The following is a 21,044-nucleotide window of genomic DNA, read 5'->3' as shown; positions in this document are numbered from 1 at the left end:
TATACAACTTGCATATTTGAACCAGATGTCAACTCACCAGCTGGTAGGTTTGGGTCCGCGGTGGTAGCTTCAGTTCCGCGCTGGTATGTTCGGTAACGCACGGGATGGTAAGTTCGGTTCCGCGTTGATTGGTTCGGTTCCGCGGTGGTAGGTTCAGTTTCGCTAAGGGAGGTTTGGTTACGCGTTGGTAAGTTCGGTCCCGCGATGTTAGGTCCGGTTCCACGATGGTAGGCTCGGTACCGCGTTGGTAGGTTCGGCTCCGCTATGGTAGGTCCGGTTCCGAAACTGTAGGTTCTGTACCGCATTGATAGGTTCGGTTCCGCGGCGGTAGGGTCGGTTCACCGGTGGTAGGTTAGGTTATGCGTTGGTAAGTTCCATCTCGTGGTGGTAGGTTCGGTTACGCGTTGGTAGATTCGGTTCCGCGGTGGTAGGTTCGGTTCCGCGATGGTAGATTTGGTTCGGTTTCACAGTGGTAGGTTCAGTCACGGGTTGGTAGATTCGGTTCCGCGATGGTAGGTTCGGTTCCGCGATGGTAGATTTGGTTCGGTTTCACAGTGGTAGGTTCAGTCACGGGTTGGTAGATTCGGTTCCGTGGTGGTAGGTTCGGTTCCGCGATGGTAGATTCGGTTTCGCGTTGATAGATTCGGTTACGCGTTGGTAGGTTCTGTTCCCAATTGATTTGTTCAGTACCGCGGTGGAAGGTTCAGTCTGCAGTAGTAGGTTCTGTTACGCGATGGTAGATTGGGTTCCGCCTTGGTAGGTTTGGGTCCGCGGTGGTAGGTTCGGGTCACCGGAGTGGCGTATGTTCCTCAAAACATGTAATGTCAAGTTGGTTTATCGAAAGCCGGTGGTTCTTCCGCTCATGGTGAAATAAGTGACGCCTGGGGTCTTCTTCCAGCAAAACGTTTATTCGCTAATATGGTAGCCACACGTGGGAGTGAAACAAAGCCATTACATAGTTTTTGTATTTCACGTTGATATCGCTTAAGATATAGACTTTGCTGCATTATTTAATGCAAAAAATAGATATCTGTTCCGCTGTAATTTTGAACGAACGTGCGATAATAAGAAAACTACGTTTGTGTCTTTCTGTATAAAATTTTTAAAAAAGGTTAAAAATGCAGCAGCAGAGCCTCGCATTTTACTATTTGAGACAGTTGGTATAATAAAATCAATAATATATCTTCCGTCTATATATTGAATGGCATGTTAGTGTTCAATTAAATTACATGCATTGGTAAAGATCCGAATTACTGCACTTTATGTAATGGTTTGGGAATATTTGATCAAACGGGAGTAAGAAATCTGTAGGAAGAAATTTCGTCCTTTCCTCGTAAATGCTGGCAGATTAATTGAAAACCGCTTGAGGTTAATTTTAGATCAAATTCGAAAATGTAAAAATCTTACTCATTATTTATAAACATGGACCACTTTTCTTTGGAATGTATACCTGGTTTTCCTTTATTTCTCTTATTTTACTTTTTTTTCGAAACCGCGGAATTTTATTACCGAAGCTTTTCTACAGATGACGGGCTCATTTATGTCACTTTATAACACTTCTCTATAATTGTCAGTGTCACTGGATTTGTTGATATTCTCATAGCTAGATGCATCTGATTTACAGTTGGCAAATCCTCCGTGCTGTTACACAGTACTGGTTAATATTGCTTCTAACGTTTATTTCTCTCTTGGCGATGTATGCATAACCAAATAACTGTTATCGGAGTTTAGTGTATATAGCACATGGAATTAGTACCGATAGAAAGTAAATAGTTATTAATTTGATTTCAGGTCCTAAATCTAAGGAGCCAGTCAGCGAGCAAGTGTTATTCATTTTTTTGCAGACAGTACGGGAATTATGCTAGCCGCTGATTGAAATCTGTGGATATATTGTAATAATACGATAACTCAATGGAATTAGTTCGTCAATTTGTCCGGCTTACAGAATGAATGTCGTGGACTGGAGAGTTATTTGGATAAAGAGTTCTTTTATTCTGTGCTGTTTCCTTCAATATGTAAATTTAGGTAAGTTTATTTTTTTTGATAGATTTGACAGAAATGTATACAGTTGATTTTTTATATCACGACAAATATTAAATTTTACGCTCCCGACACTCAACTTATCTTAAGTCCATAATGGGCTATTAATATGAATTTGAAGATTTCATTTTTCAGCATATCTCACACATCCATATCTTTCTAAGTTATTAAATAAAATAATTGTATTTCGGACAAGGGAAAATCGACCGTCTGGCGTTTTGCATTTTTTCTGCATTTTTCGTATGTTCCTGATAACATTTAAGGCGCCAAACGAATGCAGACTGCATGAACGCCCTTTCCACTTTTTTTTTTACAATACAAATAAAGAAATGGACAATGTCACTTAAAGAAGTAAATAAATCTTTTTCAGACTTAAAAATCGATTGAATAGTATTCATTTCAAATGTATCTAATATGTCCGAAAAAATGTCACTGAAACGTTTTTGACGTCTTTAAAGTAACGTACACGTCATTTTAAGCACAAGTCAGTTTACTCTGCACATATACGGTGACCGGGTCGTGGCGGCGGCTACAGGATTACTAGATGTAGACTTCTGTCTGATTCCGAAGGAAGCGTTCTAGCTACGCAAACTTCGGGATGTGTGTACGAGCAGAGAATCATTATGATAGATGTGGAGAAATTTACAAACTGATTATCCTTCAGTTTTATATATATTGTCAGACATTTCGGATGAAGAAATAAGTCAGTTGAATGAGGACCTGCATCTAAATTATTTGGAATGACTGAAGTTAAAAAAACGAATATTCGTATGAATAAAAACCTGGCCGTTAATCAATTTTTTATCAATGGCATTTGAAATAATAAAATATCACTTGCATTGACATATCTAGCTACTACCTTAATTTTTTGAAGGTATGAGTAATTTCTGTGATAAAATTTAGATATATAATGGTTAATTAAAAGGCATGCCTCTTTTCTTTTAAAGTCTAGACCTTTTTGGTAATAACTATGAATATAGTTCGCTGCATTTTTAATAGAGCCTCAGAATCATTACATGTATAGACAATGAAGGTAATGTAACAGGTCAGCTTCATATTTCTATAGAATAGTTGTAACCTATTAAGGTTAATTAGGACTGCAGTCTGTTTTTAGTAAATATCACATTCAACAGAGAAAGCGTCAAAATCAGCGTCGTTTTGACCGAAAACAAATATCTGCAAGTTTTGTGCGTAACGTCAAAAGCATATCTGCCAGTTTTGTGCGTAACGTCAAAAGCGTTGTTTTGACAAAACTGAAATTAGATTCATTTTTTTATATATTCTGGCACTACATTAACGCTTATCAACACAGTTGACCAAATGCAGGTAAGATTAAGGTTGTTTTACGGATATAATGTGCGAAAATAGCTTCATACATTTTTTCAATGTCATCATTAAATATTTTACATACTTGTTATAGTGTATATATAACATGATAATAAAGTACAGTTACCTGCCCCTAGTTTCCCAACTAAAGGAAGTGTATCCGACAGAAAAGAGTCCCTCATTTCATGATATATTTGATTGAAAATAAATATCCTTAGCTCAGAAAGTAACCAAATGTTATAGAACTGATGTGAATGAAGTGAAAGGGGTAACAAGTTGATGGAAAATCATACTTTCTTTTGCAAATGACTGTCTGTGGATTAGTAAAATAGTAGGCTCGACCGCTTCACTCTGGTTAAATGCAAAACACTTTTCATTCTGACAGATGTAGGGAGAAAAGAAGCAGGTCAACACATCACTTAATAGGGATGTTTGCGTTTCTCTCAGATAGATTTCTAAAGAGAAAGTATTTGCTTTAGTCTCCAGACATTGTGTCAAAGCATTGCATTTATGTATTTATATGTAACTCTATGGGAAACTAATTGTACTTTGGGGCCACCTTTGTTTCTTTCAAGTGTTGGAGAGCATTTAACCTATTAACTGAAGTGAAAGAAAGTGTCTGGTTATAACTCAACTTATATACATTTATAAAATACTGTCTGACTGACACATGCACAAACATACAACTCATTTGACATGTATTTTATAGGACTGTTATGTGCACGATATGCTCTCTCCCTATTATCCTTCATCTTTACGTTTCTTAACTACCTCTTAACCACGGTGAATGTTATTTCATATAGTATACATTGTGCAATCACATATCTAGATCACGTAAATTATGACGCCGTTACGTGTACAAACACTCCGACTTACCCTCATAATGTGACATTAAGTACTTGTCAGTTCTACAACATATTGTAACCCTAATCAACACAATTCTTTGTTACGTTAACTAATAACACGTGTACATTTCGGTCCTAATTATTTCTTCATCTAGGTTGCCTAGTTTCTGGTATGCCATCATGATATTTTTCCGAAGTGTTCTCTTAAATAAAAGGTTCATACTAAAACCTACAGTGCGCACAAATAACCAATAAACCATCAGTACAGTGCGACTCTTTTACTGGAACAAATATACAAATTATTTTTTTTTTTGGCATTCATTTCATACGTGTAATATACGATTTGCATTCATGGGTGACTCAAAAGCCACACTTGGTCGAGTTTGAAATACCATTATATATACATAAGAACAAAAGACACAAAAATAAAATATTTACTTACTTTCTTTACACATATTCTAAAGAAACGCATCAACTTTTGCTAAGATATCGATCTTATATGCTTATCTATAAAAATAAGAATTAATGTATACATTTTCAATTAAAAACGGGTTACATTCAAGAAATTTATCAAACTTTAAAGAGGCACACTTCCAGATTTAAGTTAGATCCCTCAGAATTTTTGTCGTATTTTTTATGTATTTGTAAAACGCCATTGAATATGTTTTAAAAATAGGCGTTTAATCAAATAAAACAGTTTCAGTTTTAGTTTCAGAATACAGATTCTGCGTAGTTTCATAAACCACTTATATATTTAAGGTAAAAAGTAAAATGATCCACTCAGTTCGAAAAATAATATGATATGATATGATATGATATGATATGATATGATATAAAAGCTACCCACTGTGTTTGTAACGCAGTAAAATTAATGTAAAATGAAATAAATTTAGCTGTCTTTCTTCTTCATATTATATTCATTAATATCAGATTTAAGAGTTTTGATGTTTTAAAGAGGTTGCTCATGATCTGTTTAAAAATGATCTTGAAAAATTACACTTTCACATTTTTGTTCTATCTAATTTCCACACTGTTTATAGAGGAATACGGATCATAAATATACAATGGTATCAATTAATGTATTTAAATTGTCATGAAATTTCGCTGCATTATCGTAATGAGCGCCATTAGCCTACTGTTAGATATTACTCCACGATAAACAAGGTTTCTAAAATGCCAGCTGACATATTACCGAAGGCATGGAACTGCCGTGAGCCACATGTAATCATTATTTTTTATCGGAGTTTGAGAGAAGTGTTTTTTAGACGGCCATAATTACCCCCACCAACGGCCAATAGATCATAATGACCTGAGGTTTTATTAGTTTCTACGTTCATCGTAAAACCATTACGACTTAAGACTCTTAGATGTTTAAGTACTGTTCAAAAATTAATTTGTACTCTTTTTCGACAGATTTTTTTTTGGCTCAAAGTCATTCGGTGTAGCTGTTACATTTGAACATTTTTATGGCCAAAATGGATTCTAGTAATAGTTTTTCTTTTATAAGTAAAATATTTACTTACATTTATAAGTAAAATATATTATATTTAAATTGAAGACGATGGGCGCTTAACATTTTTCACAGGTGATATTGCAGATTTCTGCTTGAATTTCAACAGAATTAAAATTTCAAACAAAATACTGCATGTCAAACAAAATACTGCATGTATGCATAAGTTAGTTATATATATTTTGATGTAAAAATCTGTTCGAAATATAAGCTAGTCTGGCTTCCGACTAGATAATCTTCTTTTATAGAAAAAATAATTCTGTTATATATTCTGACTTCACCAGTCTTGGCTCTGATCTATTATACAAAATTTGAATAGCCTCAGGAACATAGGGTCTGAACACAGACTAATTATAAGCATGCGTTTGCAAAATTAAAAAATAATTCTGCTCACTTTGCAATTGTCTGAACGATTACGAAGTGCTAAATGTATTTTAAGACTGTTTATTTCACTATTATTATTATTATTATTATTATTTTATTATCATCATTATTTATTATTATCATTATTATTATTACTATTATTATTATTATTGTTATCATCATTTTACTATTATTATTATTATTATTATTCTGAATGGGTGCATGTAACATCTCTTATCGTTGGGTCTCATGACGAAGTTTTACATTCATAAGATACGCGACTAAGCTAAAATTCTTCCGTCGAAAATGTCAAAGACTTGCGCATTTGACGAACAATAAGAATTTTGCAGTTGGAACGTAGAAAGAAAAAAACATCATTTCCCGAAGGAGTTTTTTTTTTTTTCAACTGTATCTTCATAAAAGTGTTTACACCATAAGTTTTATTCGTTTTTAACGCACAGATGCTGCTCATCATGTAATTCTAAAAATAGATTAGTCACCAGATCGTTTAACTGATACTAGTACTCTTCAGTGATCAAAAGTTCAGTAATCATGATTATGCGACTGGAGCCGGCCTGTGACATTTATTAATTTTATTTGCTAATTGAATTTAATATTTCAGTCACATTTTATGATATTTCCATTGTGTCAGTGGCATCAGAGCATTTAGATACAATTTTTCAAATTCCCGATATAAGGGATGAACCCATATAGAGTGATGTGTCAGTTAAGAGTCTGAATAATTTACAAGCATATCAATTGGAGTTGATTTACTTACTCTGGGGAGCTAACTAATTCAGAAAGTAGCAGTTATTTTGCGGAAGTATAGCTGATATCATATTGTTGAAACATCTATCGTGGGAAAGAAATGTAGTTTATAAAGGCATTCTGTTAAAGTTGTCATTTTAACAGATGAAAGTGCATCTACAAGGTTATCGAGATTCTGATCTAGAAAATGTCGGTTTTTGGCCATTTTCTTTCTCTTTTTTTTTTCTTCTTCAAGTCCTTCAAGTTCTAGACGTACCAGTATATTGAAACAAATTGAATATGAAATATTCCAATATGTTTGTTTCTGTTAAAACACGCTTACGCTTACATGACGTTACGTTAACGTGCGGTGGCGTCAATGCTTTTCTTGCGACCAAGAAAGAGCGCTATATTTTGTCTTCTATTTTAGACTAAGGACATATTAGAATAAAGATAATGTATTGCAAGATCATGTTTTATTTGCATTAATACACTTAAAAATCAGTTATACGCCGCCACAATAATTCACTCGGGTACGTCCTCGTGAAACTATTCCACGGACGTATAACATCTTTTTTGTGTAGTAATAACGTTAAAACACGAGTTTTCTATACATTATTTCTAAATCATAATATGAAAAATTCATGCACATTTCTATTAAAATATTGACGTCATGTCGGCATTTTATTTGGCGCCCTGTAGATGCCGAAAAAGAGTGCTACTACATTTGATCTGCTTGCATACAAAAAAGATGTATGAAATAATAAATGTATTTAGTTCATTGAATGTAGCGTTGTGGTTCGTCCCTAAGATCATCATTAAAGAGCAGTATTCTTACAGTTTAAAAAGTAAACTATTTGGAAGACAGTATCTCAAACACCACAAGTTTTAAGAGAGATACATTGCATGTCGTAAGAGAGATGTAAGAGTTAACGCCTCATGTCATATACACTGAAGATCGTAAAGATACATCTCATGTCGTAAAAGAGAAATAAGAGACATATACCGCATGTCGTAAGAGAGAAATAAGAGAAATACACCACATGTCGTAACTAAGAAATAAGAGAGATACACTGTAACACAGTAACACCACATGTCGTAACAAAGAAATAAGATAGGTACATCGCATGTCGTAACAAAGAAACAAGAGAGATACGTCGCATGTCGTAACAAAGAAATAAGAAACAAAGAAATAAGAGACATACATCGTATGTCGTAAAAAGAAATAAGAGAGATACATCGCATGTCGTAACAAAGAAATAAGAGAGATACATCGCATGTCGTAAAAAAGAAACAAAGAAATAAGAGAGATACATCGCATGTCGTAACAAAGAAATAGGAAACAAAGAAACAAGAGAGATACATCGCATGTCGTAACAGAGAAATAAGAAACAAAAAATAAGAGAGATACCTTGCATGTCGTAATAGAGAGATACATCTCATGTAGTAACAAAGAAATAAGAGCGATACACACCACAATTCGTAAGAGAGAATTGAGAGAGATACATTGCATATAAGACTGATACACCACATGTGTACAAGTTCAACCTTTCTAGATAGGATGCACTGACGTTGCTCGTCCCAGCGGTGTCGTTTTACGGTGTTCTGTTTGGACAATCGTGACTTTTATTTAATACTAAACCGCGATGCACTATGGTACGATGACGAAATCGCGATGGCGCGATGGCACGATGATGAAACAACGATGGTACGATGGTGAAAACGCGACGGCACGATGATAAAATCGCGATGGTACGATTGTGAAATGTTGATGTAATATCGCATTTTCATCATAGTACCATCGCATCATCGTGCTATCGCGTTTTCATCTTCGTACCATCGTGTCATCGCGTTTTCACCATCGTACCATCGCGTTTTCACCATCGTGCCATCGCGTTATCATCATCGTGCCATCGTGGTTTCACCATCGTATCATCGCGTTTTCACCATCGTACCGTCGCGTTTTCACCATCGTGACATCGCGTTATCATCATCGTACCATCGTGGTTTCACCATCGTACCATCGCATTTTCACCATCGTACCATCGCCTTCCGGATAGAAATGCGTAGTCCCATACACTTGTATTTTTGTCAACAATAGATGAATGTATCTCAATGTATTTTCTGAGAAGAAATTTACCATTTAGATTCTGCTGATTTGCAAAATGTTTTACGAAATGTTCAGCGCTCAGTTCATTTAAGGAGGTAGGTTACCATGTTACAAGGGTAAATTCAAATTAGTTGAACCGCAGCATTCTTTTGTATTTCGTGTAATATGAAGTTTTAACTGCTACAATCTCAATTTTGTTTGTCTCTGTCCCTTCAAGTTCATTTTTTATCCAGGTTTGAAGAACATGACCCTCCAAACGTATTTCATATTGAAAGAAGAAGGAAAATATGGATATTTAACACTTTTCAGTGTATTTTAATTTCATTGATATCCGTAGAAGTCTGCATAATTGATAATTTTACTAATATGCACGTTAGCTTTCTAATATAAGCTTAAAATGTATATGTCGCGGGGCTCGTGTTTCCATGGTGACGCATTTTCTCTAATTTTTAAACAAGTATGTATAAAAATAGGGGTTTTCGACGGCTTCAGTGCCATTCTGTTAATGACCAACATGGAATATTCGGGTAATATTATTAGCAAAATACCAAGCACTTTACATGGTACCCTATTTTTCTTAAAGTTTAAAGTAACCATGGCAACAGAGATGTTTAAAATAGCTTATATCTTGCTTTTTGTCGTAATTTCTTATTAAAAGTATTGAATAAGATTATCTTTCTAGTTGATATAGCTTTAAAACATATTATTTCTAACGTAAGTTATATTTTCGTGTTATTTGCATTTATTCAAACAAATTTCACAGCTTAGAATACTTACAGCAGTACCCCTTGTCTGGAATTTTTCATGGAAAAATCGTTCAGCATGCTGCTATTATTCTCATGGATATTGTTGAAATGAAAATAAAAAGCCGAAGCTGTGTTTCTTAAATAGACCAGTGTCAACGCTTTTAAATTTTACATTTAGATACATAGGTCACGGGCTTCGTTTCCATGGTAGCATCAATTCAATTCAAGAAACCACAATTTTCTACTGAAATTTGAACAATTTTAGATCTTAGTTTTAGTACATAAGTAACAAATTATCAACGGAACCTGAAAAATAGGTATTACAAATCAAACTGCTAGATTTTCTATTTGAAAATGGCCGTAACAAGTAACCTTTCACCCAACTATATTCCAAATAACATTGCTTATCATCATCCATTTTCTTACATTCCGCATAACATTTCAATATAACTACATAAAAGAAGCAAAATATTGCTTATTATTCAGAGCAAAAGACTCATAAAAAATATTTCAGCAAATAATGGTTATTTGAAATAGTTAAAATAAAGAAAATGCACAGAATTACGTACTTTCAAGGTAAAAGCTATTAATTTTGCGCGGTAACTGACACGTAACGTCATGACGTCAATGACGTCATTTTAAGGCAACATTGTTTTGAAGCGTTTCTGCGGCAATTTATTCATTATTTCTGCATTATTAAACCATAAAGCATCAGATCGAAGACAGGTTCATGATTTGTTTTCAGAAGAATGAATATGCAAACACATTTAGTTTGTCGTAAACGTCGTCGTAAATCGTCACGTTAGCTTCCGGTTGGACATGCGCACATACAAATATGAAGGTAACCTACCTCCTAAAACTGTAAAATCCTCAAGTCCTTTGTATTTTATGTATGCATGAAAGTAAATAAAAAGCTTGGAGTAATAGTCACATAGTATTATTCAAACTCGGTTTATTCTAGTTAGGCTGTAGAGGGTACATAGTGCAATGTGAAAATGAGGTTGTATCAAGTCTGTATTTTACTGACACATATACTGTACCACTGCGCATGACCACCGGAAGGCGATGGCACGATGGTGAAAATGCGATGGTACGATGGTGATAACGCGATGGTACGATGTTGAAAATGTGATGGTACGATGATGAAAACGCGATGACACGATGGTGAAAACGCGATGGTACGATGATGGAAACGCGATGGTACGATGATACGATGGTGAAAACGCGATGGTACGATGTAAAAATGATATTACATCGACATTTCACCATCGTACCATCGCACCATCGCGATTTCATCATCGTGCCATCGCGTTTTCACCATCGTACCATCGTTGTTTCATCATCGTGCCATCGCGTTTTCGTCATCGTACCATCGTGCATCGCGGTTTAGTATTAAATAAAAGTCACGATTGTCCAAACGGAACACCGTAGTCGTTTACATACTTGTTCTCTTAAAGTGCATTGAGGCGTGTGTTAACTCAGAAGCAGTCACTGTGCGCTCAGCACAACTGTCTCGTCTTGTAATACTATTATTTCATAGACCCGCATAATAAACTGTGTTTTGTCTGCGCCTGATCGCACGCGTTTATTTGATTCTAGACACTGTTACATTCCTTCCACACTAGATTCGATTATGCGGGTATACAACGAAAATTTCCATTCTGACATAGAAAATTGTCTTTACACTGGAAGCCTGTTAGATTATAACATCACTTATAACGGCCATATAACGCATAGTTAAAACATAAATACTGCCTGTGATGACACCCTTGGGATTCTGTTAATACTAAAACTCGAAGAAACATTAAAGCTGCTCGTTTCACATCCTCCTCCTCAGCACAGATTTTTATCAAATTATATAAGTGCACAATACACACTCTGTGGAACCACATAGAAAATTAGAATTAAAAATAAAATCATAAGACATTAACATGTATAAGTACAAATGATCCTATATAATTTACTTGCACTTTCTTTCTTTTTTACACTGTGATATTACTGCTTAGTTTGTAATTATATAACATAAAGAACAAATATAAATATAAATCCAGTCAGTGTTTTATTTTTCTGAAGAAATTTGATGACCAGAATTAGTGATCAATACACTTTTTTCTGCATTACAACTTGAACATGAAGGAGTCTGTTATTGTAAATCGTTTAGCGGCAAAGCACGGTGTAATATCTGAACTTGAAAACATTGACGGTACTTGTGTCCGTAATACGATCAAAGGCCATATTATAGTACGGCTTCACTTTGCTCAGTGGAATATGCATGCATGCATGGTACATTGTATTTGGAAGGTTTTCTTTATTTTTTGATTATGAAATATTATAAACTGGCTTATATTTTAAGACTTAATATATAGTATTTGTTACTATAGACGTTTTCAAATACTTGTTGAAATGTTTTCTCGAGTGATTCTTGTCAAGGTATTTCAAAATGGCATTTTAATTTATACTGTGTAATGTACAAAATTAACATTTAAATTATACTGATTTTGTATTTTTTCTTTATCTACGATATCATTATGTTCGAAAATATAATCAAGTACCACGATTTAAAAGATCCTTTAAACATCTACCTAAATTATTTTTTTTCCGTAGATATAAACTTTCCAAAACGATAAAGAACATTTTTCCAGCACAAGCTGTTACACATGTTCGCAATTTTTTCTCTCCTACAATGTGTTTTCCACAGTTGAACAAATTTACTTTCATCAAAATAGAAATTAATAAGCAAATGTTAGTTATAATAAATGATTTTAAGTTTGTCATTTTGAGACTTCACTATATTCCTCTATTTCAGCTGGGTCATGCAACAACTTTTTTCACTGCTTCGTTAGATTTAAGTGTTGTAAGAAATAGGTGATTGAAAACTGGTAGTAAAACACTTCTAGTGACTGTAATTACAGTATTTGTTCTTAACCCTGACCCTGCTGAATTTCTATAATGAACTTGTCCATCTTTCAATTTAGACAGTACCATTAACTGTTAAGAGGGATGCTTGACTGAATGGCGAACAGTGCAGATCATGATCTACATTGGTCTCAAAGGCAAAATCAATCGTGTCCAGCATGATAAAGGTTAATTGAGTCAGGTACCAGCGATTTCAAGTACTTACTCAATTTTTCATTCCTTTTTTCTTTTTAGTTCAAGTCAGTCATTTCTTACTAGATCTACATAAGAATGAAACCAAGTAATTTGAATATATATTTTCTCCAAATTAGTTTAATTTTTATAGAGTCTGCATTATATTTTTGGACCCTAGCCAGATAATGCATGATTTATGAAAATTCATTTTAACACCTTATAGCTTAGCTTTGAGAAATATTCCAGTTCATTTAGTGTCTGACTGAGAGACTCCAAAGAAAGGAGGGATCATCAGCAAATTGAGATATAGCATGTTCTATATCGCCAATATGCATTCCTTTTCTTATGTTTTAATTTCCTCACTTATTTGAATAAGTACAAGTTCTTTCAAAGGATAAAGATATAAGGTAACTAAGGATCCCATTGATGACAGCGCACGCCTTATTTCAAAGCATTTATTTGGCAGTCTTCGTTGTGCTGCAGACTATTTAATATTATAAACAATATAAGCCCATATTTATGAAACGAGAGACAGTCTTGTTTGAGACGTAAGTACATAAACTTGCTGTATGTTCTGTATAGAATTAACAATTTTCCGAGGGCTAGGACACATATTAAGACAGGTCTATTAAAAAAAAAAGAATTATTCACCCCTGTTCATGAATTGAATTATTAATACATGACTCAGGACACACACAGTGACTGTAATGTGGTAAGCTTTTGGTTTGACTGCCGAGTTAGTGCCATCTATTAAATTCTATGACATTTTTCATGAAAACAAGCGACTTTAGTCATATCTATAGCACTAGGACTGCGTGCAAAAGGCAGACGTATACCTACGTCGTACACGTGTACGTACATCATAAAAATGTCTTGCATATTTAAGAGATGTATATGACCATGACGTGTTCTGTTCAGTTCTTTGTGGTGATATTTAGGTATTTTAAAAGAATAATGTCTATGATTTATTTTTACTATTTTGCTCAGTCAGTTTAAGAAAACAGAATATGTTGCAAATTAAAGCCTCTTAAGACTAAATATAAACTCGCGAATACATGTGACAAATCGTCCGATCCTGTATCTTACCATTAAATTTTCATTTTCTTACTCTGTCCATTGTAAATTGACAAACAGAAGGAGATTAATTTTGGGATGTATACATCCATGTTTATTCCTAAACTAGTTTCCGCATACATTTACCTCAGCTCCTCCGGAGTATCAAGTAACTATCATTGATAAGCCCCCTGCTACCTATATATATTACATATTGCACATCAACAGAATGTTCTGTATGTAAATGATTCAATCATTTTTATTCATAAGTAAAACATCATTTTCCACTAAAATGAAGTCCCTTTGTGGCGAGAGTACTGCTTTGTATGTAATTCATGGTATAACGATAATTCTAAGTAAATGAATATGGAAAATAAAGTCTTATAAAGGGCCGCATATTAGACAAATGGACGGAAGCACATATAAATAAATCATGTGGTATTTAATTCTTCAATCCATTTCCATATACGCTTGATTTAATGTTAACATCAAATGTATCTTTTAAGTGTATCAGCGGCATTTTACGAAATGAAACAAATGCATCTAAAAAAGACGTACGTAATTTACTAAAATGAAGACAGGGACTATGATAAAGTGTGTACATAAATTTGACAATTACTTTGCTATATTGTCAGAATCTGGATAAGTCTGACAAAAAGACAGGCAAATTCTTTGAATTATTACCTGCCTGATGTCATGTATATTATTAATAAATCACAAGAACTAAGTATGAACGAAATCTTAATGAAATGGAGGCTATATATATTCATCAAGAAACGTTTCTGACAGCAGCAGATGAGTTTTATTACAAAGATTTTCATAAATATTTCTTGAAATGCCGAGAGCACGTACTAAACAAAGGAATGTCTGAGAGCGGAGCAATATCACAGAGGAAGATGATTGGATATAAAAGCGACAATGTGTGTGAGTGCTGTATCTCATTTAATGAAATCATCTGTAAATTGTCAAGTTGAGTTCAAGGTCTTGTTGAAACTATTTTTAAAGGGTGTAGGTGTACAAGTTCGATAAGAAAATAATTTTCATTGAAAAATAGCATACTGTGATTTTCGAGGGAGAATTCACAATAATCATAATCTGTAAAATTGAAGAAATAAGGTAAACGACTGGACTTGCCACAGGACTAATAATAATGGAAATTACGAAAATAAAAAAACAAAAATAAACTCACGCTCATGCAATTTTTATAAGACTTAAAAAGGGCAGACTATTCAGGGAAAGTGATAGTAAGATGTAGACTGGGGCTATTCGCAATGTTTAAAAAATAAAGGAAATTTGATCTAAAACATGTTTATTGTAACTGATGAAGGACATTTCGTGATGTCGCGTTATCGTGCGCGCGGCTTTTATAGCACATTTCGTTGTGTCGCCCTGGCACCCGCGCCAACGCACCATAACAAAATTTTGAAAGTTTTGTATTCGTTTTGGCGCGCGCACCAACACGTTTTTGCGTGTTTGCTCACGCACCAAGATGAAATATAATGTTTCGTTGTGTCGTGTTGGCGCGCGCGTCGATATGTAGCACATTTCGTTGTGTCGTCCTGGGGTGTTAGTTTTGTTTTGTCGCGTTGATGTGCTTGCCTGAACGAATATAAAACTTTCAAAATTTCGTTGTGGTGCGTTGGTGTGGGTGCCAGGATGACACAACGAAACATTACATTTTGTCTTGGCTCGTACGCCAAAGCATCAACGCAAAACTTTTGTTGATGGTGTTTGAGTCAGCGCTAAATAAAATGTTTCGTTCTGACGCGTTCTACGTTTTGTTATGTCGCATTGTTTGCTTCGTTTTGTCGCGTTGGCGTGCACGCCTAAATGAGACACAAAACTTCCAAAGTTTTGTTTCGATGTTTTGCCGCGCATGCCAGGCCAAAAAAAAAAAAACGAAATGTGCTGCCTAACAGCGCGCACGCCAACGCGACATAACGAAATGCCCTAAATCAGCCACCATCCATATCAGCCTAGGAGCTAGTCTGGTATAGATCAGTAAGTGGCACGATTTGACGACTTATAAATTCTGCTTATCTCATAGATAATATAGATAATTGTCAATAACCAGATCTTCCGCGAAGATTTCGGGATGAGTAGTTAGTATAAGTTGGTTAATTGTCTGTAAACATTGTTTCCAATGAACAGTCTATCATATATGTGTATTAGATAGTAACCACACCGCTTTTTAGAGGAGTCATAAAATAAAATACTGACTGTATGATGATATCCGTAAATACCCAAGCCGATGAACCCGACCAAGATGATATTAACCTAAGCCCACCGGCCTTGATGAATAATACCTTGGTCAGGTCTTTAAACTCATCATAGTGCAATAAAAGCTCTTTAATAATAATTGTCACTAATGTAAGCTTTTCATCAAGAATATTTTCCAGGAATATTCGTAAGATGGCCATAAAGTTGTCATTGCCTACTCATAACGGTAATCATAAAGGCAAAATCTGATCTCCTACAGCCGAGGCTACTGTGAAATAATTACGGAACATCTAATTCATGCTGAGAAATTGTGTTTGATCTGTACAGTTTAGTATTTCACAGATACTTTTATTGCCTCATTTGCAATATAATTATGATGCCATTCAGAATACGAAACCATATTCTCATACAAGTCACTGACCCCAGTAGCACCCACGTCATACTTGTCTTTAGACTGGCTCCCATCTCTGATTGTTCTGTCATATTTCTCACATATAAATTGTCTTCATAACCAGTGGAAGTAACTCCAGCAGGTTGTTTTTATTGCCCCTGGCTCAGAACCTTGTATGGTTTAGCACCTATATAAAATGTGCTATTTAAGAGAGTAAAAGGTTTGCAGTTTTTAAACAAATAACCATGCAGCCAGGGAGCCAGGCTAACTTGTTTTACGCTGATAGGAATATGAGGTTTCTTTATCAGATATTTGAGGGCAGCTTCCATTAGATTTTAATTAAACGAAGTAATGTAAAATTCATCTGAAATAAAATCATTTAAACGAAATATATATATATTCTGTCAGGGTTTTGAATATTTAATAAATGCTTAACATAATTGATATAATTCAGGCAATCTTGATATATGTACATTTTGTACAAGTAATATCAAATTATTCTAATATACACATTTTTATGGCGAGAGTGTAAAAATTGAATTGTTTTGTACAATAGTAAAATACATACATGTATTTTCAAAATACTTCTGTTATGCTAACAAAGTGACGTTAAATGATACGTTTTTGAATTTCAGACACACAGATCAATAAGAATGTGAAAAAGTTTAGTATCAGATCAAATATGCATGTACTGACAAACTTTTGAATAGGAAGTGAATAATGAACGTTTTTGGAGTACTAGTATTTTAAAAAGTCATGACTTCTGGTTTAACACGTTAGGTTATCCAGATAAATTACATACAAACTATGAATTCTGGTGTAAAAGTCGCAAAAAGGTAATCTTTTCATGAATTATCAGATACTTATTATATTATACATATTATATTAGATTAAAGAACACTTGTGAAAGGTCCCGAGTGTAATGAACATTCTCTCTACTTTTGTATTTATGTTTATTGTTACGCTTCAGGGGAAACAGGGGTAATCATTATGGATCCATAATCACCTGAGAGTTTATTCATCAATCTTTGACTGTTAATTATTCTCTTCTGCTCTGAAATGTAGGTATGCAAGGCATGCTATTCACCCGATGAAAGAAACTTATTTTGCACTGAATACATCTGGATGCATGGTGGAAGAGTTCACTGAGATAAGGGCAATACAGTCATGATGAAAACTAGTTACTTTATGCGAAATTCTAATATGCTTGTTTCATTTAAAAAACGCTTACGCTAAAATGACGTCACGTTAACGTGCGATGACGTCAATATCTTTTTAGTTGCGACCAAGAAAGAGCTCTGCTATGTTTTATCTACTAATTTATATTAAGAGTTTATTAGAATCGAAATAATGTATAGCAAAATCGTGTTTACACTAAAATCGGATATACGTCCCAAGAATAATCCACTAGGGCTACGCCCTCGTGAAATTATTCCGCGGACGTATAACCCATTTTCGAGCATAAGTAACGTTAAAACACGTGTTTTCTATACATTATTTCCGAATTCTGGAAAGATTTTAGGAAGACTATTGCCGACTAGAATAGGACATTCACTGATTTGTAACTAAAGCCACTACTATTTACCAGCATATTAAGAAGAAACAAAAGCTGGTTTCTCCTCTCCTCATTGTACTTGATGAAAATATATTGGTTGCGTAATGCAGTTAAGCACTAAGTGGTAGCGGCTGTTAAAGAAATATTCCCAAATGTAAAACAAATTAGAATACATTGTATAGTTTTTCTTCTGACAATCAATAATTGCAAAAGTATTATTTCAAAAAGCAAAGGAGAAGTCTTTCCTTCTAATACTATCCATACAGATGTAATACATGTTTATATAACTATATGTACATTTATGTGGAATAAATATGTTTAAAATAAACTAATGGCAAAGGAAAAGGAAACAAATAATTATAGGTTATAAGCTTTGTATTGGGAAATATATGCACGAGTTCTTCAGCTCCTAAAGTCGCGCAATATTCTTCCGCTGAAGAACGAGTGCATATTTTCCGATGCAAAGATAATAACCTTTTTATTACATACGCATCTACATATATAAATATTATGTAAATGTCATAAATATGTTCAAAATCCCTGAATAGGATTGACAATACTGAACTAAATAGAAAAATAGTGCAACAACACACACTGAATTACGTCACGCACCCGATATGAAATTCAGGCGTCAGTGTATGGAAAAATATTGACGTTTCCGGTACCAGTGTAACTTAACGGGGAATAGAAACGAGTATGTAATAATAGCTTATATTGGAAACATAACACTTCTGATATATTTAAATATTTTTTTTTCATTTTGAATTGTTTTCTAATCACTTTATCTTAACATGCTTAACCCTTATCATGCTGGACACGATTGATTCTGCCTTTGCGTTCAGTGTATATCATGACCAGCCTGCACATCCGCGCAGTCTGATCAAGATCTGCATTGTTCGCCATTTAGTCAATATCTTTTTGATAATCACCCCTTTTAACAGTTAATGGTACTGTCAAAATTGAAAGATGGACAAATTCATTATAGAAATTTAACAGGGAAAGGGTTAAAATACTATTCTAACATGGCTCGAATTGATTTCCAGTTAAACAAAGAAGAAAATCAAACGCAATATATCCTGCGATAAACAACGGTTGACGCACGGACCGGTAAGAGAGCATTATGACGTCAATTTTGACGTCATGTAGCCGCCTGACGTCCGATACATTACTCCTCGCGTAAATGAATTCCAGCATAATATTTATTGAACTATATCAACGTGCATGTCAGAATGAAAACAATCAAGGCCTTCTTGTGATTTATCGTCTAATTTACCACGGTTCATCGTTTAGATGCTTCAGTATTTAACCACTCGGGCTAACGCCCTCGTGGTTCAATTCCTACGCATCTAAACTCTGAACCGTGGTAAATTAGACGATAAACAACGCGAAGGCCTTGATTATTTGTTAAGTATATAAACTCTACAGTTTATTTTGAATTTACAGCATTTATTTAACAATTGTTAAGTTTCGCCAAATGCACAATCACTAAAAGCAATTTAAATTTGCACAAACATCCAACTTATTCTATTGTTATTTAACTTGTTTTTACTTTCTCGAAATATATAGTGTTTTATCTGGTAAAGCAATTTGAGATCAACTGTAAGTAAGCAAAAATATGTTCTGTATCTTTTCAATACCATGTTATCTATATATTCATAATGCGCAGGGCAAAACATCATATAAACAGAATGTTTATGCCTCAACTGCTAAATTTGATGAAGACATCATAAAATAACTGAAAAAGTTAGTCAGCTGTCCGCTAATTATTGTTGTGTAACATAACGAAGACAGTAGCTGTTTTATTGCTGAATTATCCAAAGGCAAATAAAACAGTTTATCCAATATTACTCTGCTGACTACGCAAAGGCATTGAAAGGCACAGTATTGGAAGAAAAGTTCTTTTGAAAAATCTAGTCGCTTTTTATGGTACTCTTCAAAGAAGAGAGGTATTTTTTTGCCAGTCAGTGTCTCAAGCTATCAATAAGTAGTGACGTTTAGTCTCATAGTCTAACAAAGGTCACTTTTCATAAGATGATTGCCCGTGTTTAGTAGATGACCCCTGGAGTGTTTGAGGTTATTAGGTCAAAGGTCAAGGTCAAGGTCATGATCACAGCATACCAGGCTATCATGCGATACAAATACATGTTACATACAGCTCTAGATTTTAGATTTGAATTTATCTTTCATATACTAAACCGTGCCGGAACACAAAATACATATACCATAAAAATTTCAAATATCTTCATTTACGAATTTTCTTGTTCAGTTTGTCTATAGGTCGCAAAGAAAGCAGGAAATAAATCCTCCAAGGCTACTCTGTAGCATCGATCTTTTTCGTTGTTTTCAAGCAAAAATCCTTTTTATCAAAACGTCAAAAACTAAAAAAAAAATTGCCAAGGTTGTAGTTTACAGCTAACTGAAACAAATTTCATATAGACAGAATTCAGTATACAGGAGAAGAAGTAAAAGTTAAAGAAATGTGATGCTAAGATCAACATTTGTTACCGAAAGTAAAGCTTATTTGTTCATTTTAACTATTTTGTATCCAGCGTAATAAAATTGTTCACAATACAGCGTTCTATGACAACAAATATACATAGTATATAAAACAAAACACATGCTTCATTTACTGTTAGGCTTTCCTTTTGTGCGTGATATCAAATCGTTAACTGAAAACATGTGTTGCCCAGTGTGACTGTACTCCATATATTTCCTTTGTATGTTATAAATACATAATTAATAATTAAAGATAGCCATTGCGTATCTTTCACATCTTTCATTAAAATATTATACTTTTAGAAATTTACTTTACATGCAGAAAATTCTGATCAATTGATTAACTTTAACTAAATATATTATGTAACTGTATATGTAGAGCTACATTAATAGTAAGATGTACGAAAGACCGGTAGTGACTTCACACTTCATATTTCGTAAAAATGGAATTTAATGTTGTGTGCGTCCTTCTGACGTCATGTTCAATTACGCGCGTCTGTTTCCCGCGCTGAGATTAAATATGGATTAATTTATTGGTGGGTGCTAGGGTAT

At 34.3% G+C, this 21,044-nt stretch overlaps 1 protein-coding gene across 3 annotated transcripts in view; it reads left to right on the top strand.

Annotated features, from left to right (window-relative positions):
* The window catches only part of LOC123523211 (kin of IRRE-like protein 2), a 98,859-nt gene that overhangs the window by 46,972 nt on the left and 30,843 nt on the right, over window positions 1-21,044 (top strand). The window contains exon 2 of one of the 3 annotated variants that reach the window (XM_045300910.2): window positions 1,792-2,025. In XM_045300910.2, coding sequence (XP_045156845.2) covers window positions 1,947-2,025 — 79 coding nt within the window. In that variant the 5' untranslated portion in view covers window positions 1,792-1,946. Of the gene's footprint in view, window positions 1-1,626; window positions 2,026-21,044 lie in introns of those variants that run through there. The other 2 variants (XM_045300912.2, XM_045300911.2) reach the window with 2 other exon arrangements.

The sequence above is a fragment of the Mercenaria mercenaria genome, chromosome 8 (genome assembly GCF_021730395.1).
Source record: "Mercenaria mercenaria strain notata chromosome 8, MADL_Memer_1, whole genome shotgun sequence".
NCBI lineage: Eukaryota > Metazoa > Mollusca > Bivalvia > Venerida > Veneridae > Mercenaria > Mercenaria mercenaria.
This window is presented reverse-complemented; position numbering and strand designations above follow the sequence as displayed.